The 25,325-nt window shown below is 40.6% G+C and overlaps 1 protein-coding gene across 1 annotated transcript in view; it reads right to left on the bottom strand.

The window, feature by feature from the left end:
• Nudcd3 (NudC domain containing 3) overlaps positions 1 to 25,325 on the bottom strand; it is a 109,286-nt gene that overhangs the window by 12,984 nt on the left and 70,977 nt on the right. Inside the window, exon 4 of the mRNA XM_076836600.2 lies at positions 7,681 to 7,824. Within this exon, the coding sequence (XP_076692715.1) occupies positions 7,681 to 7,824 (144 nt within the window). The remainder of the gene's footprint in view (positions 1 to 7,680; positions 7,825 to 25,325) is intronic.

The raw sequence follows: 25,325 nt of genomic DNA on the forward strand, positions 1-25,325 counted from the left end.
CCAGACTATTTCATGATGCAGGTGACCACACATCTGTCCATGTTCATTTGGGTGTTCCCAGGGTTTGGCAATTAGATAAGAAGCTGCTGTGAAAATCTGCATGCTTCCATTTTTCCTTGGTTGGCACCAAGAGTGCAGTGTCAGGCTATGTCCATACTGGTACATGGTGTCCACGCTCACTAGCAGTGCAAGAGCTGTGGCCAGCACCGTAGCTACTCCAGGATGGCACCTTTGGCCTCTCAGTAGCCATTCTCATGGAGGTAAAGAGGCATCTCTCGGTCGTTGTGATTTCATTCCCTTAATGATACTGAGTTTCCTTTGGTGGGCTCAGAGTATAAGCTCATGTTTTTTTAAACTTTTATTTGGAAATAATTTCAAATTTGTAAGTTGCTACAACAAAATAAGTACAAAGACAGTCATACAGGTGTTTAGCAGTTGCGTGTACACTCTGTCCAGCTCTGTATGTGTAATATATGAACATATAAAACAAACATAATGGCTTTTCTGAACCATTTAAGAGGAAGCTGAATCTGTTTTGGCCCTCTGCCCTATTATTTTCCCTCCTTGGTAATGGAGATGGAACTCAGGGCTTCATGCATGCTAGGTGAGAGTTCTACCACAGAGCTCTACCCACTTCCTGCCCTTTGCCCACAGTTATTTCCTAACGGTAGAGTTTTCTGAGGTAACAACTTTGCCTCATCTTCTCTCCAGGACAGGACCCTTCCTACCCACTTTGATCTGAAACATTTACATAATTCTTCTATCTCATCTGGTGTCTACCAATGAACGTGACTGTGTATGCCCAGCTGGACTTGCATATGTTCACCTGCAGGCACCTTGAGGAGGTGCTCTTCTGGGCCACCTGCCATACAGTAACTGAGGTGCAAACTTGTCTTCCTCAGAATCCCTATGAGGATTCCTGTCTGGTCCTACCTTTCCCACAAACGTTGGGACATCTGATGGTGGCATGGGCTATACTGAAGTAGCACCTTCTCCTCTATAAGGAAGCCATCTGTCTTGCTGCTGTCAGCACTGCCTCCTGGATCCCTTGCTTCTTCACGGTACAGACAGTTGCTCAAAGCCAACCTTCGCTGAGTATGACGATCCCACATGAGGTCCATGGAGGTCACTGTAACCTTCTGGACCCACCATTTTCTGGGAACATTCTCTTTTTCAGTATTATAAGACACCCCATGTTCTTTTATCTATCTGGTCCTACACCCACAATCCATTTCTCTGAGAAACCCAGACTGGTGGCTGAACAGTGCTCCCAAAATGTCCTCACAGAAACTTCACCCTCAACGTGAATAAACTTACCTCAGCATCCCCCGATCTGTGCTGATGACTCACCAGCATTTATATCCCTTTCCTTCCTTAGTAACGGAACCTTATTTCTATTCAGGGAAGCAATGTGCCCAGTGAGGACGGCTTTACTCCTCACAGCTGCCTGTGTGATCGAGTTTGGGCCAATGGGAATGTTGTGGGATGTTCCTTCCAGGAAGGCACCTTGGAACAAGGGCAGTTAACAGGGTGGATTGACAGAGCATGGCAGGGGTCCTTGCTGGGTTTGATACCAACCAGAGAAGATGTGGGCCACATGGCCATGGACTGGGTGTAGTTAGAAGGCACATAGCTTTACCCAAGGAAGCAGAAAACCTTCATATTCTGAGTGCCAGGGATGATGGGGCAATGCGAAACTATGACCCATGCCCTCATCCCACTGCATGAGAAGAGGGGCTATGGGTCTGTCCACATAGGCACTTCAGAAAGCACCTTAAGCCAGCACTGCAGGAAATAATCCTGCTCCTACTCTTGACAGGCTACCGTGGGCCACTACCTTCTGTGCAATCCCTAAGCCTTAGCTCCTCCCTACTAGAATCCAGGGATAGGCACAATGTGAAGTACTGTAATGCCTGGAAACACTATAATGCCCTGGAGACAGTGTTCACACTAAAGACACAAGGGCTCACATTTCATTTCATGTAAGAATTCCCAGGCTTAAGGCTCTTGCCAAAAATGCTCAACTAATTTAATCTGTAGCTTCTACTCTGAATTTATGAAGTCTGTTTAGTGATCCATAAGGACAGACTCACAGGGTAGGAAAGATTATCCGAGAAGGGAAAATGGCTCATCAACCAGGAAAGATAGACAATGGACCAGTTCATCTTCACAAGAAAGCCAACTGGAACAACTAGTGGTGTCCAGATAAATCAGTAAAGATACGGGCATTTGAAAAAATCCATGTCTATGGTTACATGGGGATGCAGGCACATGCATCACTGGCAACACTCCAGTAACAATCCATCCTCTAGGGAGAGCCACAGCAAAAGGCTCATAGACTGTAATTACCCTGGAATTCCACTTTTGAGAAATAATAACTTCATGAAATCATCTCAATCAGGAGGAGGGAAGGGAGTGCAGCTTATATAAAAATACTCACATGGTTCAAAAATCATAAACAAATACATTGCAGTGAATTTTAAAGCCTGAGCTTCAAGGTTTAATTCCTCAAAGAATATTCTAGACCTACTTCACCACTGTTAAATGGCTTTGTTTGTACATTATTGTCAGTACATGAAGATGTGCATGTGAAATGGCAATCTCCTCCTATGTAGCTTCTACCATCATTTTCAATATAGACATGTCTGAGAGTACCCCTCACCCCCGCAGCAGAGAGTGGCTACCCTCCTACAACCATTTACACAGTGTGTAGGGCAGCCTATCATCTCCCAAATGGAGGAAGAAATGAGGACAATGTACAAGCCAAGTGCCTGGCTTCTGGGACTGAATGAGACATAAGGAAAAGAAGCTGGCGCTGTTGCCACGGCTGACTTTATATCGCCGTAACCAGGCAAGTAGCTTGCCTGAGTCAAGAAGTCTCATTTAACATTCTCAAGTGTGGGAGGGAGGGAGGCAAGAGCTGTCACACGGTTTTAGCTGCCACCCCTGCCTGCCCTGGCTGTGTGGTATGGGATCCACTGCACAGGAGAAGAGAAGCAGTCCATGTGGAAATTGTTAATAAGCCAGTGGCATGTCTGCACTCACCTTTAAGGAGGTGAGAAGGTCAGAAGCTCTTACTGTAAAGTTAGGAGTGATAGTGATGGCTCCAAATACCATCCCTCCTCATAGCAGCTGCAAGGGGAGCCCTGCACAAGTGTTCCAGGGCTGCTATGACAAAAAGAAGGTGCTATGACAGACGAGGGGATGTAAAAAACAAATATCCACTCTCTTATAGTTCTGGAGGCAAAGAAATCACAAAACAAGGTATTGACAGGACTGTGCTCCTTTGAGAGTTCCAGGGGAGGATCCCTCCTGTCTCTTTCAGCTTCTGGAGGCTGTTGGCATTCCTTGGCTTATTGCCTCATCACTCAAGTCTCTGCCTAGTCTTCATATGCCTTCTCTATATGTGTTTTCTCTTCTGTCTCTTATAAGGATACCTGTCACAGGATTTAGGGTCAACCCAGGTAACCCAGGAAACTCTCATTTTGTGGTCTTTAACTTAATCACACCAGCAAAAAGGTCCTGTCATAAAATATCTTCTGGAGTCCATAGAACATACCCTCGACTTCATCTCCTTGACTACAATCTGTGCCTATAGAGGTCTGGATTTTAAAGATAAGTAGCCAACTAATGTGGACATCAATCAGGCCAGGCGCTCTGCCTTGTCTGAAGGACAAGAAAAGAAGTCTATAGTGACTACTTTAGCCCACGACCAGTGCCGGCTTCATGAATAAAGGCTCGAAACATGAGAAATCTCCAGGGAGTTTTGAATTAAAGAGACAAGACCCTAATTACCTTTAAACCAGCTCCAGGACGGCTCCTCCTAGCTCCAGCCTCCAGCCACCTATTGTAGTAGCAAGGTTTGCTAAAGAGGCTAGCGAGAGAGAACACGCCAGGGAGTGGATTTTTATTGGGGAACAAAAAATTCTGGGGAAAATCCCATCCAAAAGATTAAGGGGGGCAGCATCCCAAGGTCAGGGGCGACTCTTGGGTCTTCGGGGTAGTGGCCAGACACGCCTCCGCATGGACAAGCCCTCAGACCTGAGAAGGGTGGGGAAAGCTCTAGACACAGGATGTGCCTAAGTGCCTCTCTACCAGCCAGGGAGGTAATTCAAATCATGCGTGAGGATGGCCTCCCACAGGCTACAGTGATGGTCCAAAGCCAGCCCCCAATCATTAGCAACCCCCTCTCTGCATCTACATGCTCAGGGGAGACATTGTGTCAGGTCCCATACAGCAGATGCAGTGTAATACATGGAAGGTAATCAGAATCTTCATGAATCAAAACAATCTGCTTACTGATTTACAATATTATCTCAGATACAATATCAGAAGACAAATCTGGCCCCAAAAAGTCACCAATAAATAAATAATTAAATCAAAAACACAGTAAGCCCTCAGCTCCCATAAATAGTAACATTCCTTAACACTCAACATTTACTATGCTGGAGCTATATGGTCAGGAATAGGGAAAGTCAGGCAGAGCTCTACATCCCAGTCAGAGGTGACCCCAGGTGCAGGTTGGGACCTAGCTGATGGGAGAGCCATTGCAAGAGGGTTATGATGCTCTACATGACTCCTTTTTCAGTAGACCCTTTACTCCTTTTTCTATAGACCCTGTTTAGTACAAGAAACCAGATGCCCAGGTTGAGAGAAACCTATGATACAGTCAGAAACTGAAGGCCCAAGGGCCCTCTGTTGGGCCACTGGTGCAAGTTCTGTAGTTCAAAGTGCAGCTATGATAGAAATATAATGCTATCCACTGGCAGTAACAGCCTTCCCCCAGGAAATGAGCCCTCTAGGATTAGGCAGGTGTGGCTTCATGGCCTACCTCCACCCCTGGACATCTACTTACCATCTTAGAATCTCAATATCATAACTTATAAAACAAGTTTGCAAAGCGCCAAACAGCATTGTAAGGCACCTCACCTGAATCCTGGCTCAGCAACATGTTCAATAAATGATGACCATTAGTATTAGAAATTAATGCTTTGGGATCTGACCATATCTTATTCCATTTGTGTTTGTACACACAAGTTTACAAGACACTCAAAAAAAGTAATATGGCTTTGAAATATCCATGAAGAAGTTAGAGTCACCTCTAGCAATGAAAACCCTTAAGGGGTGAGCAATATTGCAATAATCATATTTTACAGAAATAATGTAAAGTAAAAGGAATCTCTGGCAGATTATAACTCCAACAGGTTTTGAATATCATGGCTATGGGCTTAGAGACCAGTCACAAATGTCAGTCATAATTGTCACAGGTGAGGAAGTTATCAGCTTCAAAGTGCCGTAGACCACGTGAGGAGGGCTTGCCAAGGGATCCCCACTCACAGAGGGACTACTCAGAATACTGAGACCTTCCCCACACTCTGTACTAAAAATTGGCAGGTTAGCTAGAAAACTTGAAAGGGGAAGACCTGCTCTGAATGTAGGCAGCACCATCCGGTAGGCTGGGGCCCAGATAGAAGAAAGGAGAAGAAAGGTTGTTGAAAGTTCAACAACCAAAGGCAGGAGGCAGGGCTGCTCCAGACAGTACATTGGGATAGAGGCCCTAGGATCACAAAGACCCAGTGTGGTTCAGGTGGCCAGTACAGTCAGTGTGTTGCTCACATTCTTAAACCTCAACAACTGTGCAAAGCCCAAGTGAAGTACAGGCTGTGAGGATACTTGGATGTCAAACAGGATTCAACAGAAAGGAGTCAGTGGTGTTCACAGGAGGCTGCAGCCTGCAGCTATCTCAGTACTGCCTTGATACCTAGGTTTTATATGGTTTGGTATAGGGATAAGGGACTAAGCTGCCAGGATGATAAGAGCTATATGAGTCAGGGTTCTCCAGAGAGACAGAACCAAACCGCCATATGTGTGTGTGTGTGTGTGTGTGTGTGTGTGTGTGGTGTTTTCATTTATTTGATTGTCTCACATGGTAACAGAGGCTGAAAAGTTCCATCTGCATTCTGGAAAGCCAGGGAAGCTAAAGCTACTTAGTACAAGAAACCAGATGCTCAGGTTGAGAGAAACCTATGATACAGTCAGAGACTGAAGGCCCAAGGGCCCTCTGTTGGGCCACTGGTGCAAGTCCTGTAGTTCAAAGATCAAAGAACCTGGAGTTTGATGTCCAAGGGCAGGAAAAGTATGCCCACTCAGGAAGGAAGAGCCAGAGAGAAAGATGTTCTCCTTTCTTCCATCTGGGCCCCAGCCTTCCTGATGGTGCTGCCTACATTCAGAGCAGGTCTTCTCCTTTCAAGTTTTCTAGCCAACATGCCAATTTTCTGAAATATATTCAGACATATCTGTAAATATTTACCAGTTCTTACAAGCCAGTCAAGCTGATGCCCAAAGTCAACCTTTAAAGAGTCAACTGACACACTGTCACAGCACTCATGAACAGAAGAGCACTTTCTTCTTTCTGGCTGAATGCTACCTCAGCATAGGATGTGGGACAGAGTGAGATATAAACAAAAATTGAACTACCTTGGATTGTACAAGGCTGCCTGGAGCCCTGTGCCAGACCCCATGAGTATCACCTCTGTGAGCAGAGGTGTGCCTGGGTGCCTGGGAAAATCAGAACCAGGGACAGGAAGAGTCCAGTCCCACTGCTGGAAACTCTGCATATCTCACAAAGGACCTTAGGTGAGAGAGCAAGCCACAGCCCTGGCAGCACTGAGCACTTGCTATCTGTGCTTGGGTCAGTGGGTACCCCTACATAATCCACAATAAACACCATTTTCCAGGTTTAATGATGAGATGGAGCTAGGGCATTGACAGCACCTTCCCCACTTAGTCCCTGGACCATGTATTCCCTCTTAGCATGCAGGCAGCCAGGACAGAGTGCCTATGGGTCTGCAATGCTCTCTGCCCTGTTGACACCAGCCAGGATGGCCCAGACAGGTCCACCACCACCACTGAGTACCTCTTACAGAAATTGAATAGATCCTTGTTTCTTTTTTTACTGAACACTTTGCACATATAAAGAATATATTTGTATAAAACTTTGAGGTTTTTTTGGTTTGAAACTATATTTTTCTTTTCATCTCTACCATGCTCCACTTAAGCACCTCCATAGAAGGAAAGAAGAAACAAAAAGTTAGTTCAAAATACATCATGCACCAATTTTCCCGCAGGAAGCCTCCTTTTAGGTAGCACACAATTTCTGCTAGCAGGGATCAGAGTTGCCACAGAAGAGGTGACTTAGCAGCTGACATACCTGGCTCTGGTGTGCAGCCCAATTTGTGGGAGACCGTTAATTGATAACATTTGAATTTACAACTTAATTTGAATTTACAACTTAATTTCACTGTTCCAACATTTAAGTCATGTTTTACCAGCTTTTGGGTGAGAATCACTTAGTCAAATAAACCTGTTTATCTGAATTTATTAGCTCTCACCCACTAGATTGGTATTTGGAAAAATTCAACCCACTTTTTTTTTTTTTTCAGTGTACTTGTTTTTGTGTTACATATACGGAATAACCAAGACCCTGAAGGCTGAGGTTGCAAATGGGAAGACCCACAAAGGTGCACTCTGAGCAGTAAGCAGAAATGCTCAAGAAATTCCATTTGCCCTGACTGCATGAATGTCAAGATCTGGCTGCTGAAATGTAAAGACTGGGTCAAGGGGTATTTCATCAAGTTCGAAACCTACCTGGCAGCTCTGCACACACATACCCACACTTACCAAAACACACTTCCCTGGCTCGAGGCTCCAGAGGGAGCTCTCCGTGTTGATCTTGTGGGTGAGTTTCCCTTCCATGAGAACCCGCTCCCCGCTTTCCTCCAGCATGGCCACACGGATGGAGCCACTACTAAGGACCACCGAGACCTGGAACACAGAAGAAAATTATCTCACCTGTGAGGGTGGTCACTGGTGTGCTGTATGATGGAAAGACAATCATCTCTGGTACACATCTGCATACTATAACACTCATCAGCTTAACTAGGCATCTGTGTGAAGAAAGCCATTCCAGACTAACCATACCCAGAGCTACCCGCACATTTGTCAGTTCCTTCAGGCAAACACAGCAAAAAGTCTTTCTCAAATGACAACACCAGGTGCTATGGTGGAAGTTACTAGTTTTCTACCCAAGTCCCATTTACCTTCTCCAGTTAGGGAAACTGATTGTCAGGGTGGAAGGTAAGCAGAGGGGACAGGTGGTGGGTGTTTTCCCTGGCTTCCCTTGGAGGATATAGAAACCCAGCCCTGGACCACAGCATCCAGGACAGTTATACAGCCTTATGCCAGGACTGCTTGCTGTCATGCAAAATCAAGCACAGCCTCTTTCTCTAAGTCGCTGCACAGCCTGTGACCAAAAGGTCAGCCTTCACCTAGGACAATGAGTCCAGTTACTCTGCTTTGTATTTTGCCTTGGTTCTTTACAAAACCATGTTTTGAGAAGCCTTAGGTTATCCTCCTCCTTCTATGCATGTCCTGAGAAGAAACAGTTACATGCCTGCCTTGTCCTGGGCACACTTTTCCCTGTCCCACCACCTGTCTCCACACTTGATTGGGAACTACTGGGAACAGGTTCTCTTTACTTCACACCATGTAGCCCAGCCAACACTCTCCAAAGCAGGGTGAATGCCCACAAGAGGTCCTAGGATCAGCAAATGAAGGAGGAAAGAAAACAGAACTCTTCTTTGAATGTTACACTCACTCTTTTTAAATTCTAAAATCTATGTGTTTTATCATGTAAAAATCCTTTTGTAAGAGTAAAGGCTGAGTATCTCTTGTCTGAAATGCTTGGGATCATAAGCATTTCCAATTTTGGAGTTTTTCAGATTTGGGGATATTTCTATAGACTTCAAGGATTTAGTATCCCTAATCTGAAAAATCAGAAATATGAAATTTTTCTATTACAGATGTTCAACCTATATTTGTACAATGTACATGTTAAATAGAAATCGGCAGAAAGTACTTTTGAAGCATTTTTCTAGTAAGTTTGTGGAATTACAACAGTTTAGAGACTATCTGGCAGGTGCTCATTAAATGCTTCAAAAATGATTGAAAAATAAAACCCTCAAAATTTTCTGAGTGGAGTTTAATATTTACAAATTAAATGATACTATAGCTTAAGTATAGTTCAAATACCCATGAATACAAAAGAAAAGGGAGTGACTATATGCAGCGATTGCCCCATCAGATGCTTCTCAATGAAAGACTATGTGTACATTCAGGGGAGGAGGTGGCAGGAGTGCTGCCCCAGAGGACACAGGACCCCTGGGAAAACTCAGCCACAACATTCCACTTGTGTCAGGCTACACTGCCAGTTTCAAGTACAGACTCAGAGAGGCATCCTCCCAGGAGGTCCCCTTGCACTAACCTCTCATACAAGTATTCACTGTAGAAAAGACTGTAACTTGTCAGCTCACACCAGAAAATCTTTCTCAACATAAGTACAACATCAGGTGCTATGGTGGAAATTACTGGTTTTCTACCCAAATCCCTCTACTATCTTCAATTAGGGAGACTCTCTCTCAGGCTAAGAAGGTGAGCAGAAGAGACAGGAAATATGGGCTGGAGATGTGACTCAAGTGGTAACATGCTCGCCTGGCATGTGTGCAGCAGTGAGTTCGATCCTCAGCACCATATACAAATAAAGATGCTGTATCCACTGAAAACTAAAAAATAAATATTAAAAAATTCTCTCTCTCTCTCTCTCTTGAGAGAGAGAGAGACAGACAGGCAGGAAGTAGGTGTTTAACCCCAGAGGCTAAAGGAGCTCAGTCTAGACCATAGCACATGGGAGAGCTGTGGTCCTGTAGAGCAGAATCACACAGCACTGCCCACCTTCTAACAACAAAAGAACATAAGAAAACATGATGAAGCTCAGCTCATTTCTGGATGAATCCTCATAAATCCTGGGCCAAATCCAGTCTGTGAATTTCTGTGGGTGATGACCAGACCGCAGGTCAAGACTCCCTTAGTACTGGAGTACCAAGCTCACTTTAACAAATAAATTCTCCTAGTAGCTTTACATGACATGATAATTTCCAACTCTGGGCAAGATTCTCACATGGCCTATCCAGGAGAATGAACTAAATCCTCAAGGGAAAAAAAAATCAGACAAGATATGCTCATTGAAAATGTCACACCTTGAAAAGAAGGACATCACTCTGACCTGCAGCCTACAGAAATGACATTAACAAAGAACAAAATCTCAGTTAGTAAAAGGAGAAAAAGTGGGAGCTCCCTAGGAGCTCCCATTTTTTTGAGATGTTAACAAATCTATGGAAAATAGAAAAAGGAATGGCAATACGCAATAGATCTACAGAGTCAGGGACAGCTAAGGTCTCCAGCTCGGAATCAGCAGGCATGGAAGCAAAGGTGAGGTCAGGGACACAGGGGAATAGCTGGGAGCTAGCCCCAGGGAACAGGTGCACGCATGGAAGCCCTGCCAGGAGAGGCAGGATTCCACTGTTTGTCACAGAGCAAAGGATAGCCTTCTTTCAGAAATCGACCAGGTATCTGAGGAGCGTGATATGGATATGAATGCCCCAAGTGAAGTCCTATTCACTCAAGCACTGGGACACCCAAGGTCTCAAACCCTATAAAGCAAAGCTAAGCGGTCTACCACTCAGCTGTCATATGGTGGGAAGAACAGATCACTGACACACAACAGAGAAACTGTCAACACTGCCCCACATTCAAGAGAACAGGGAAAAAATTTAAAAGAAAAGAAACAAAAGATTCAGAATCAATGCTGAAGATTCTGAGGGACAGAGTCAACTATAGAAGAAAAAAAACCAAGTTCAGCATCTGTAGATATAATTAATAAAAATAGGGTGAATTTAAGTTGTGGGTAAATTACCTTTGCAAAATGGTATGACATGTAATAGTACTTTCAAACTTCTGAATTCAGCCTAAGCTGAATATTGAGCTATACAGTAAACAATGAATAAAATTCAAAAAAAGAAAAAGAAATAAAAGAACTATTAGGGGGCATTACAGCTTTTGAAACCAGCAGCATGAATAGAAAAACTTAAAAACAAAGATTACAGAGCTAATTAGAAAAACATTTATTCAAATATTTCAATTTTATATCCTTACAAGATCTGAGAAGATACTGCATCAGTAGAGCCAGGATAAAATATGAAAAAAGAGCCAGTGGGACTGGGGTTGTAGCTCAGTGGTAGAGCGCTTGCCTAGCATATGTGAGGCATTAGGTTTGATTCCCAGCACCACATAAAAAAAAAAAAAAGTATTGGGTCCATCTACAACTAAAAAATAAATAATAAATAAAAAAGAGATAGTAAACCAAAAAGAAAGAACACAAGAATTAAAAACATAGTGGCTAAAATAAAAATTTCAATAGAAAGGCCATAAGATAAAAGTCAAAGAAATAAAAATAGAGATATAGAGATCAATTTAAGCAATTAATTGGACATTTCAAAAATTATAACAATAATAAACAAATTTCCCTGGGTTGAAGAAAAATATGCCTTCAGATTGAAACAATCTACTGAGAGCTAAGCAGAATGAATGAAGAATAATTTAAATAAGATCATGTAATTTCATAACATTGAATGCTTTAAAAAAGGTCCTCAGAGTTCCAAAGTGGAAGAGACAAAGTTTACTCACAAAGAATCTGAAAGGATGAGACTTAGTAACACTGGACATAAGAAGTGTCTTTTTTTTTTTAAGTTGTAGATACACACAATATCTTTATTTATTTCTATGTGGTGCTGAGGATCGAACCAGTGCCTCACATGTGTTAAGCATGCACTCTACCACTGCGCTACACAGCTCCAGCCCCCAAAAGAAGCATCTTTAATCTTCCAATGGGAGAGCTATTTTATGACAGAATTCTAAATGTGTTGAAATTATGAAATAAACAAAAGGTTAAAATATTAACACTTTAAGACATATAAGAACTCTGAGGTCATTTGACTTGAATCCCATGAGCATTTTTTTTTTAACTCTGTCACATATCACTTTGAGAAAAACAAAATGAGAATGAAAACGTAAAACAAAAAAGTCAACTGGACCCCACCCAACTCCCCCATAAAAACAAAAACAGTGCACTTAATCTAGACGTATAGAATGGTAGCTAAATAGCAGAACTAGAGAGAAATCAGTCAGACTGAAGTCAGAGGTAATAGTTTCAGGAAGAAGGTGATTTCTAGACAGCACAGTATAATTGAGTCTGAGTAACTCTGAGGTTATGAGGAAAGTATACTACTTTTGACAAGATAAAAAGTGCGGCAAAAAGAAACTCCAGGAAAATCAAAACAATGGAAAATTCCTAACCCAAAGGCACGTCAGTAAATCCAAAGGTATGTCAATAAAAATTACAAAGTAAATAACTCCTACAAATCTCTATCTTACATAAAAGCAACAAGAAAAATGGCAAAAATTATCGGAATCAATTTCTTATGAACTCTGGAAACTAACCAAAGGTTTGTGGGAACTCAAGAAATATCTAATCACAAAAAAATGACCATACCCTAGTAAGAACAGTAAGCTCTGTGACATTTTAATTTGTGCCAGATGCATCCCTACTCCCTGGCTCCTTGGCAGTTTGCATTCCTAGTGCATCCTAGCAGCCATCATAGGGAGTAAAACAAAGCTAGAGCTCTTTCAAAACTTTATTCCAACAAAGGCCATTTTTTGACTTGTCTGTTGGACTCACTGGAAGACCTTGCTTGGAAGACTGTTTTCAACTAGACTGTTTTACCCTCAGGGAGTGTTTGTTGAGAACAATTATGGGCAAGTGTTTAACTTTGAAATTATTGAAGGTAGTGGTAACAACTTAGGCAAACAAAAGAAAAGTCTGGGGAATAAAATATTCACACAGCTTTGAAAAACTGACATATTCCAGGACATCTAGAAGGACACATAAATGTGCAGAGCTCAGTGCATGCTCAGGAAAAGCGTGGTAAGACCTGAGGCTCTTATCTCTAGAATGACCTTGACTCTGTAGGAAGGAGGCAAAGGCTAAGGATGAGCTCCAATAAGCACACAGAGCCCCTTGACAAAGGCTGAAATATTTACTGGTCTCAGATGTTTAAAGAAATCTACCTAATCATTAGCTGATCCTTAAGTTCACCAAGTAGAGTTCACTAACCACCTATATCTAAGAAAATAGACTTTACAGAATTAGTTCAGGAAAGACACTAAGTAAATAAACAAATAAGAAAAATTACTTTAAGTACGAATAGCAAACAACCATGGGGAAAAGAGGAAACATGATTCTTAGGCTTACCACATTGTGTTATTTAAAATACCAAAAAAAAAAAAAAATTACAATACTTGCAAAGAAACAAGAAAGTGTGGTCCATACACAGGGGAAAGAAGGCAATCAACAAAGTTTACCCCTGACAAAGCCTAAACATGGACTCAGTAGAAAGTCTATAAATTAGCTATTTAAAAAATATGCTCAAAAAGCTAAAGAAAACTACGTGTAAAGAACTAAATGAAAATATGAGAAGCCTTAGAGAATCAAAAAAGTGAAAAGACAACCCACAAAATGGGAGAAAACATCATGACAAAGCTGTGCTATCTAAAATATGTAAAGAACTCTTACAACAAAAACACAAACAACCCAATTAAAACATGGACAAAGGACTTAGGTGGACATTTCTCCAAAGATATACAAGTAGACAAAAAGCACATGAAAAAATGCTCAATTATTAGTCATTAAGGAAATGCAAATCAAAACCACAATGAAACACTACTTCATATCTAGTAGAATAACTACAATTTAAAAACAAAAACAAAAACAGACAAGTGTTGTTGAGGATATGGAAGTTTGAAACTTTGAATATTTCTGATGGTAATGTAAGATGTGAGACAGTGTGACCATCTTAGAATATAGTTTGGCAATTCCTCAAAAAGTTAATTATAGCTAAGTATAGTGGCACACACTTGAAATCCCAGAGACTCAAGAGGCTAAAGCAGACGGATGGCAAGTTTGAGGCCAATTTTAGCAACTTAGTGAGACCCTGTCTCAAAATTAAAAAAAAAAAAAAAAAAGGACTGGGCATATAACTCAGAGGTAAAGCACCTCTGGGTTCAAACCCCAATACCAAAATAATAATAATAATAATAATAATAATAATAATAAAGATACCATATGATGCTGGGGATGTGGCTTAAGTGGTAGCGCGCTCGCCCCGTGTGCGTGAGGTGCTGGGTTCGATTCTCAGCACCACATAAAGATATTAAAAAAAAAAAAAAAAGATACCATATGACCCAGCAATTCTATGTCTAGGTATTTACCTATAAGAACTAAAATTGTATGTGCAAGGATGGGTAGCGGAGGAACAGGATGGGGTACAACTGGGCACAGAGTGGGGAACACAAAGATGTTCTCTTCTCTTCAGTCTCAGCCCACAGGACAAGTCCAGAGACACAAGTGAAGGACTAGCAAGGCATCTGAAAGAGGGACAAAGGTTGAGGCTACATCCGAAACAACCTTGTGGCACATTCATGCTCAGGGAGATGTCACCTGGGGTACTGATACGAATCCTCTAAGATTAGAAATGATATCCAGAAAGCCGAGTGATTCATTATCCTTACTGTAATAGGATTGTACACAAGTGCACTGGGTAGTTATATCCCAGGAGCACATTCACATATGCTAAGCATAATAAAGTATTCAAGAACTGGTTTAAAACCCAAAGTATTCCCCACCAACACATCATACCAGCCTCATCTGCATACAACAATTTGTAACAGATGGTGCATATAATCTACAACAGTTTTTAAAAATCAACACTAGTGTCCATTTCCAACTCCAGTTGTTATCTCCCTAATTTTGTTCAATTTTAAGTTCACATGTTTTTTTCTTTCTGGTGGCACTGGGGATCAAACCTAGGACACCTTGAGAATGCTAGTCAAGAGTCCTAATGCTGAGCTACACTCCCAACCTTCACCTATATATATTTTTAATAGTTGCATTCTAGAATGTCTGTATCTAACAAACACAATAGAAAAGTCAACTACAAGTGATAAAGTTCTTACTGTTAGGCTGTTGGTTATTAATGCATGAGATAGAGCCCAAACTGTTATACAGAAGGGTCTTCTTTGAGGAAAAAAATAATATTTCATGTTCCTAACAATTAAATTGGAAATATTAGTAGAACAAGACTGCTGTAAGGGGGAATAAGAAGATCAAAGTAGATTATAAGGCAGCAAAAGCTCAAATAACTGATTATCATTGAAACGTTGTAAAAATGCTATCTACTTTCCCTTTTCCAATCCTGATTCAAACTCCAGAGGCATTTTTATAAAGAACTGATTAGCTGAGTGAGATGGCTCACACCTGTAATCCAGCAACTTAGGAGACTAAAGTAGGAGGATCAATAGAGTTCAAAGCAAGCCTTAGCTACTTAAAGAATCTGCCTCAAAATAAAAAATAAAAAGGGAAAGAGGTACAGCAGACTGGTAGAGCACCACCGGGTCCCATCTCCAGTACAACAAAAAACAAAACAAAAAAATTATTATGACTACATAAAAAAATTACTACGTTGTGCAAGGAAAATATATAAACCAACTCAGATTCTAAATAGCAAAACTAAACAACAGATGTACAATACAGTAGATCTCCTCATGCACAGTTTTGCTTTCTGTGATTTCATTTATCCACAATCAACTGTGATCAGAAAATATTACATGAAAAAACTCCAGAAATCATAATTTATAAGTTTTAAATTACATAATATTCTGAGCAACTCTATAAAATCTTGTTACCAACCCACCCACCCTACTCCATCCCACCTGAGACATGAATCATCCTACTATCCTGCATCTCAGTTTTATATGCTTTTTGCCAATTAATCACTTGGTAGCCATCTTGGTTATCAATTCTACTGTCATGGCATCATAAGTACTTGTGTTCAATAACCCTTATTTTACTTAATAATGGCCCTGAAGCACAAAAGTAGTGATGCTGGCAGTGCAGATATGCAAAAAAGACGTTATAAAGTGCTTCCTTTTAGGGGCAAAAAACGCAAGTTCTTGACTTAAGAAAGAAAGAAGAAAATTGTCCTGAGGTTCTAAGATCAATGTTAAAAATGAATCTTCTATCCATGCAATTGTGAAGAAGCAAAAGGAAACTTGTGATAGTTTTACTTTCACACTCCAAACTACAAAAGTTATGGCCACAGCATATAAGTACTTAGTTAAGATAGAAAAGGCATTAAATCTGTAGGTGTTTTTAATTGATGGCACTTTGTTACATCAGGAACCACTGAACCTATATAAAGGCTTCAGCAAGAGGTATCCTGAAATGAGTGCTACCAAGTCATTTACTTCAAGTAAGGGATGGTTACACAGATTCAAGAATAGAATGGGACTTAAAAAATATAAAATATATAAAAATTACTGGAGAAGTTACTGAACAATATAAAGTATATAACAATTACTGGAAAATCAACTTTTGCTGAAGAAACAGCTGCTACTAGATTTCTAGAAGAGTGGAAGAAGTTGAATGTGGAGAAAGCAAGTTTTCAACTACAATAAAACCAAACTCTTCTAGAAGATGCCCAAAAGAACCTACATTCATAAAAGTGCAAAGGAGGCAAAAGGGCATAAAACATGGATGGGCAGATTAACCGGTACTATGAGGCAATGCTGTGGGGCATATGATAAAGCTAGGCATAGTGTACAAAGAACCAACACACTCTCAAAAACAAAAACAAAGATATTTTGCCTGTGTTCTGGCAACATGATCAGAAAGCGTGGGTGACAGCCATCTTGTTTATGGAATGATTCCACCAATATACTTCATGCCAGAAATGAAAAAAATACTTGGATGAGAAAGAACTGGACTTCGGAGTCCTATTAATACTAGACAATGCACCTGGCCATCCTGAATCTGTTTGCTATGAAAATAAAATGTGGAGGTCTGAAACAATCTCACACCTTTAGCCCCTTCACCAGGGAATTAATTTGGTTTGTCAAGGCCACATGTAACCCCTGGTATCTGGTCACATATGATGAACAATTGATGCAGACCACAATCTGGACATAATGTACTACTTGAAATCATTCACTACTGCTGGCACAGTAGTGAATGATTTCAAAGCTGTAATGGATGAGTTAAAACCAGAAACTAAATGCCTTTTGGAAGAACTTATGGAGAGGAGTTGTAAATTATGTTTGAATGCTTCCTGGGGACAGTAGCTGGGGAAATCATTCATGCAGCAAGATAAGTTGATGGAGAAGGATTTGGGGATGTGCTTGATGACAATGTGGAAGAACATATCAAAGGCCTGTAAGAAGTGATAACGAATGAGGAACTGGAAGAGGAAGAAGAATAAGATGTTGAGTCATCTACAGAGGAAAAGGAAAATGAAGGAGAGACATTAAAGGACAAAATTATGGATAACAATCCTCAGATAGAACACATTAAAGTTACCCATATGACTACCAGGATTCCAACCTCTGCAGCAACATTTTGATAAGTTAAGAATCCAATTACAATGTTCTTCTAAAAGGTTTCATGGAAAATGTTTAACTATGGAGGATCTTCAACCCTGACATCACCAAAGCTCAATGATCCAGGATCACCCAAAACAGATGACTCTTCTTTTCACGCATTATCAAAAAGTCAGTAGCCAAATGTGGCATCACAACGCTTATGTCATTCACCCCATTCATCTCATCATATAGGCACTATATAATGTCACATCATAACAAGAAGAATGGTGAGTATAGTAAGATATTTTGAAAGAAAGATCATATACATTCTCATAACTTTTATTATCATATATTGTTAAAGTTGTTCTATTTTATTATTATTTTATTATTGTTGTTAATCTTTTACTGTGCCAAGTAGAAATTAAATCTTATCACAGTAATTTATGTATAGTAAAAACTCTGTGTGTGTGTGTGTGTGTGTGTGTGTGTGTGTCGGGGGTGGGGGGATTGGTGCTATCACCAGTTTGAGGCGTGACTTAGGAGTCTTGAAATGTAACCCCCAAGGATAAAGGAGAACAGGTATATACATATCGTTAAAAAAAAACTGATCTCTAATCCATACAGAACTCTCAGAAAAAGTGTAATAACCTAACAAAATGGGCAGAAGATTCAATTTATCCTAAGAAAAGGCTCAAGTACAAAGATGCTTATTCCTAAAAGAAATAAAAATTTATATTATACCTAGATGCTATTTTTCACCGATTCAACTTTAAAAACCCAGAAGTCTGATAATATTGCCGGCAAATTTGTGAAAAAGCAAGGTTTTTTTGTACACTGTTGGTAGGCATGTAGGTTAGTACAACCCTCATTGAAGGCAAGTTTGTAATACCTATAGAAATATATACATGGGGGCTGGGGATGTGGCTCAAGCAGTAGCGCGCTCGCCTGCCATGCGTGCGGCCCGGGTTCGATCCTCAGCGCCACATGCGGACAGAAATGTTGTGTCCGCCGAATACTAAAAAAATAAATATTAAAACTCTCTCTCTCTCTCTCCCCCTCTCTCTCTCTTTAAAAAAAAAAAAGAAATATATACATGTATTCTATATGATTAAAGAATATATAAGTATATAAATTTATATGTTCTATAAATATATAGGTATAATTATGTAAATATATAAACATTATATTTACATATAAATATGTATATGAATATATTCTACATATTTAAAGATATGTATATTATATATTCTATATAAAGATATATATCTTTCAATCTAGCAACTGTACTTCATGGAATTTACTCATATGGAGATGCATACATGTAAAATAAAATACACATTTATTGCTTTAGTGTTTATAAAAGACTGGAAGTAACCTAAATATCCATTAACAGGGGACTTATTTAATAACCAGTCTGGCTGCTTATAGGGGGCAAAAGCAAAGGATGGAAGCCTCAGGTGTGAGGGGTGGCCACCTGAGCCAGGTGACTATGGACAGTGGAGTCCACCAAGCATAGCACTTGGTTAACAGAAGCAGCCAGGTCATCTCAAAAACATAACATATGTGCAAAAAGGGAAAATATGCATTCACACTTGATTAAATATGCATTAAAATATCCGATGAAATATTCCCCAAATCTGTTACATGATGACTTAGGTCAATACAGGGCAGAAAAAGCACAGAGCCAGGGCAGTAACTTTTCATTGGCCATGTTATACCTGTGAACATACAAATGTGTCATGCATTCAAAAATTAGGGAGATTTAAAAATAAAGTAGATAAATGTAGTCTATTAGCCTTTTCTGTTATGGAAGTTTCCTATAATAAAAAGTCTTCCTACGGTGTTTTCCAAATAAGTTCTAAGAAGAGAATGCCATATGTTATGGAGCTTTCAGCACAAATTCCAGTATCAGCATCAAAGCTCAGGAAATGCTACCACAGGTCTAAACCTGAGGATTGGTAAAAGACATATAAACCATGTCCAGGGGCTCTGGAAGGTTCTTGGGATGAAGACAGAGGTGGTATGGGCATACAATAGGGTGATGAGCACCCACCCGTATCTTTGAGAATGAGGACATTTCAGGAAGAAACAGATTTCCTTATCATTCAATAATGATTTTGTTTACAACAATTTCTCAGCATTTTCCATGCAAAACAGTCAATAAAACAGGGTGGGGTGGGAGCTTGAGTTCTGGTCTCCATTCTATTGCCATTTCACCAGGAGAATTTTCTCAACTGCAAAATGAGAGGTTAAATAAAAATCTCCACAGTTCAATTTTCAAAAGCATTTAAATTTTATGATTCAATTAAATGCCAGGTTTATAACCACCCTGGTCAGATAAGCAATCACATGAATATCTGTCATCAACTCAGAGTTCCTTGTCCCTATTCTGAGGGTACATGAGGAAAGGGAGGGAAAGAAGTCAGCAGCTTTTCCTGAACATCAGAAAGTGGATTATGCAAAGAACATGGTGAAGAAATGACTAAACCACATTCTACTGAGGCAGGAGATTAAAAGCTTCATACTGAGGCTGGGGGTATAGCTCAGTTGGTAGAGTGCTTGCCTCGCATGCACAAGGCCCTGGGTTCAACCCCCAGGACCAAAAAAAAAAAAAAGCTTCATACTGGGAAACTGTTCTTTCAATTTGCCAGTGAAGTGATTTTTTAAAATGCTATATGTAAAATAAGAAATCTTCTATTTTTCCTCTGAAAACACTTGTAAGTTGCATTGGTGAGTTTCACAAATACCCCAATACTAATGCCTTGTGCACATACTCTCATTTGTTTCCCATGACCCTTGAGAAGCAAATGTGTCCTTGCCAATTTCTGCAGAAAAGAGATCAATGTGAAAAAACTTTAGAAAGGAAAAGCTCTGCTGATGTCTGCAAGGCATCAAACTACAGCTGGAGGATAGAGGACCTGGACTCTGCTGCAATGCTCCATCCAGTAACACCCTGAGTCTCACACCCTGCCCAGACCCAACACAAACAGAGCTGCCTACATAAGGCCTTTCCATCACCAACAGAACCAATTCTGACTCAATCTGTCGAGGTGCTACAATCGTGGCTACCATCATGATTATATCTGATAGGTGCTAAAGACAAAAACCAAAAATAAACACTGCTGACAGGCAGCTATGACAGGTACGGTTAGGGAGCAACTGGAAAGGAGCCAGTCCAAAAAGAAAGTGCAACTCTAAGGAAAAGCCCTTAGACTAGTGAAACCCAATGAAATGAACTTACTCCAAAGTTTTAAATTAAGCATGACTAAAACTCTCAGATCACTAAATGAGAAGCCAAAATTTTAAAGAGATGTTTACAGTATTATAAAAATGACATGGAAAAAATGTTATTGATAAAAGAAAAATTTCCACTATGTAGGCCATGAAGGTTTTCACAAGTAGGTTACAATTGCAAATTACATCAGTGAGTTTCACAAATACCCTAATACTAAATAAGTCAGTGGCTGATGCAAAAAGCCCCTTCCTTCCACCTTTCCATCCAGTGTGATAAGGAAATGCTCAGAGACTTCTATGTATAGGAGGGAGCCATAGGAGGAAGCGCTGGCTTCTGACAGCTGAGACCTGCACATACTGCTCACCATCTTCAGTAAGTGTGCAGTGGGCCAGAAAGTAGGATAGGAAGATCACAGAGATGGGCACTCCATTAGTTCTGGATACACATACAAACTACCCATTTTATGTTCTGTATCATGCTGCTACCTGGAACTGCCTTGCTCATTATGTGCTGACACTTACTACCCATGCAATAAAAGGTATATATACTTTGTACTGCAGTCTGGGGTCTGTCTTGGTAATCACCAAATAGGTCATGTGCTCAGAAAACATCCACTGCAGAATGAGCCAGATCTAGGGTTATAATTGTTAAACGCAGGGCTGTGCCAGGAGCGCTGGTGCATGCCTGTAATCCCATGGGCTTGGAAGACTGAGGTAGGAGGATCACAGTTTCAGAGTCAGCCTCAGCAACTTAGTAAGGCTATAAGCAATTTAGCAAGACCCTATCTTTAAATAAAATATAAAAAAGGGCTGGGAATATGGCTCAGTGGTTAAGCACCCCTGGGTTCAATTCCCAGTACCAAAAACATAAATAAGTAAATAAATAAACAAACAAATAAACAAACCACCCTGAAATTGTGGTTTAAAATTTTTTTAAAAAAAGATTATAAACCCATTTACTTTAAAAAAAAAAAAAAAACAGGACCAATTAATCTAGAGGTCATAACAAAAGCATTTCAGAGAAAATAAATCTAAATCTGAGGCAGGACAGTTTGTCATTTTGCAATATATACAGGGCAAGACCCTTATAACTTGGTGCTCACAGAGTAGGAGTCATAGCTCCAACCTCCAGTTCGCGGGCTAGCACGGTTTCTGGGGAAGGAATGGCAAGAGTAGTCAGCTAACCTGGGTCTATTGAGTCCAGAAAAAAAAAAAAAATCTAGTTTAAGGACAGACCTATTTTCTACCCTTTCAGAGAAAGCCCCAAAAGTCAGATTAAAGCCCCCCCCCCAAAATATATATATATTTTTTTTCCCCAAAGTGAACTTGGAAACCTTATCAGACAATGAAATGGAAATAACACCAAACCCACTAACACCCCAAGAAAATTCTTTTTATTTATTTATTTTATTGGTTATTCAAAACATTACAAAGATTGCAGAATCACATCGGTTACACATCCACATTTTTACATAATGCCATATTAGTAACTGTTGTATTCTACTACCTTTCCTATCCTCTACTATCCCCCCTCTCCTCCCCTCCCATCTTCTCTCTCTACCCCATCTACTGTAATTCATTTCTCTCCTTATTTTTTTCCCATTCCCCTCACAACCTCTTATATGTAATTTTGTATAACAATGAGGGTCTCCTTCCATTTCCACGCAATTTCCCTTTTCTCTCCCTTTCCCTCTGACCTCATGACTCTCTTTATATTAATCTTTTCCTCCCCAAGAAAATTCTTCAGGACAGCCAGCACCTGTTCCTGATTTATTCAAACCAGACATGGTGGAGTCATTTGAAGCTGGAATTCTGTGCAGATAATCCCTACTGATCTGATCTGATCTGCAACCTAAAGTTATACTGAACTCTAATTCTAGGGGTCATGAGGTACTGGTAAAAGGTATACTATAATGGGTGGTGAGTGGGGGGCGGTGAGAAAGGAAGAGTTATGCAGAGAACTGCTTCTGCCAAAGCTACACCATCCACAGTTCACTGATTCACAGTTGTGATATCATAAAGGTTCGTGGTTCCTATTTTTGCCCTGTTCATGGCAAATAAGCATGCCCTATCTGTCCTGTCACAGAATGAACTACATTCATCCAAAACTGGCTATTTCTCTTTATTAGAAGTCACAGTGGGCCTGCCATGGCCCTATCCAACAGCTCAGGTGCAAGACGTCTGCTTATTCCAAGCAGAGACTGGAATGCTGAGGAGAGGCATGCAGGAGAGGCATGCAGCAGGAGGGCTGGAGGTTCTTGCTTAAACCCAGCTTGGATTTTACATCTACCTTGAGCCTAGTGATCTGTCACTTTGTAGGGTGTGGGGTGCCAGCCAGTCTGACCCCACTGTCAGAGCAGGGAGTACCCCACAAAAATAAATGCAACTCAACTTCCTGTTACACACTCTACAAAATCTCTTCTTCCATAAAGTAGCAATGCTGGTTGATTATTTATTTATTCTTTTTTGTTTGTTATTTTTCCTCCAGTACTAAGTATTGAACCTAGGGGTACTCTACCACTGAGCTATGTTCCCACTGTTTTGCTAAGGTGCAGAAGCTGGCCTCAAACTTGTGATCTTTCTGCTTCTGTCTCTTCAGCAGCTGGGATTACAGGTCTGCACCACAACATCAGACATTACTGATTACTTATAAAGTGAGGAGTGTGCCCAGAGAGAAAAGTATAGTTTACAGCAGGCACACATAAACCAAACCACAGCTCTGCTCTTTATACATCTATTCAAGATGAATAAAAGCATAATTTTATAGTATAGCATCCCACACCCTACAAACTATATTTTATTCATCTATTCATTCACCCAAACCTGTATCCAGAATGCTCCCTATTCTAGGCTAAACAAGGACGGAAACACATGTCTGTAAGTTAATAACTTTTCTCAGTTTCAATATCTCATCTATAAAACAATAATACTTTGCTGGTTGCAGGTTCTTAGGAAGTCTGAAGTAAGGACACAGTTCTGACACAAATCAAGTCTGTTATACTATGGATTGGAATTATGTAATGTCACATTTGGCATTATTACCTGGGTTTTTTTAAGATGCCTACCTATTTACAACAACCTATAACAATATTCCTATCACAGTTTCCTGATGAAACATTTTTCTCCCTCTAAAAGATTAAATTCTACTCACTCTAGCTCACTAGATAAAGGTTTTAGAAATCAACTCAAGATGTGCATGTTACAGCTACACCTGACACACCTTCTGTCCCATGAAAGAGCCCACAGGGCACAGCCCACAGGGACTGCAATTCAGTTACTGTGACCTCAGATTCTTCAATTTGCTTCAAGACTAGGCAGGGCTGCAAAGAGGTTCAAACATGACCTGGCATGGTTTAAAGGAGGGTGTAGGGAGAGTCCACATTAAAAAATACAGAAGCAGTTTAGTGCTTATCAAGAGGAAAGAAAAAGATCATAGTGTGGCACTTATACCTGAATAAGTGGGACCAGTTTCCCAAGAGCATTGGTGATGATAGGCCGGGCCACGAAGCCCAACCAGTGATGGGCTGCATCCAACAACACCAGAGCATTGGCCCTGGCAGGGACAGGATGCTTTTTAGGGAACCTAAACCAACTTTGGAAAGGAGGCTTGGGGTCAGGGAAGCCTGCCCTCAGTGCTCATGTGTCACCGATGTGAAACAAGCAATAATAAACAGATATCAGAAGAAGGAGATAGGGATGCTGAGGCACACTGGGCCTGTCCCTCCTTCCTGTACAGCCATCTTGCTGCCCTGGGAGGACTGCAATGTCTAGGATACACATACTTAGTCTCTCCTTCTTCCTCCTCCTGCCCAGTGATCGCATCACAAATCTTTTATCTACATGGCACATAGTTCACCATACATGGAGGGGTGTTACCCACTGGTCATTTCTCTAATGTGAGTTTGCTAGGCCCTAGACTGGTGAATTTGGGAAACCCACAAGACATCCATCCACTATGCAGGCACCTGAGTCCTCATGAGTTCAGCCGACTGGACTTTTCCTGGGCACACTGAGGCAGACTTGATCTTTAAAGGAAATGTAGAATTCACCAAAGTAATGTTTGAGTATACTTTTGAAAAGTGAAGGGCTAGTGTTGTGGCTGGCTCAGTGGTGGAGTATTTGCCTGGCATGTGTAAGGCCTTGGGTTCAACCTCCAGCACTGCATATAAATAAATAGAGAGAGAGAGAGAGAGATAAATAAATAAATAGATAAATAAATAAATAAATAAATAAATAAAAGGTCCATTGACAACTAAAAGAAATATTTTTAAAAAAATTTTTTAAAAATATTAGAAAAAAAAAGTAAGAGGGCTGGGGATGTGGCTCAAGCGGTAGCGTGCTTGCCTGGCATGCGTGCGGCCCGGGTTTGATCCTTAACACCACATACAAACAAAGATGTTGTGTCCGCTGAAAACTAAAAAATAAATATTAAATTTTTCTCTCTCTCTCTCTTTTAAAAAAAAAAAAAAAAAAGTAAGAAGCTGACCATCTTCAATGGGGCCCTGAGAATGCCTATGACTTAATTAAGTCAGTTGAGGAAATCAAATATATGAAGTTCCCTCTTGGGGTTGATGCTGCTCAGAATGAGAACTAGATCTGCTGTCCTGCAGACAGCTGAAAGAACCTCACTGGTAGAAGGAGGCTTGAGGCAGGAGTAGGAATGTGCCTCATGTTCTGAAGCTGATCCTAATCCTCCTGCAACAATGCTGAGTCCCTCCAGAGACACC

The sequence above is a fragment of the Callospermophilus lateralis genome, chromosome 1, assembly GCF_048772815.1.
Source record: "Callospermophilus lateralis isolate mCalLat2 chromosome 1, mCalLat2.hap1, whole genome shotgun sequence".
In the NCBI taxonomy this organism is placed as follows: domain Eukaryota; kingdom Metazoa; phylum Chordata; class Mammalia; order Rodentia; family Sciuridae; genus Callospermophilus; species Callospermophilus lateralis.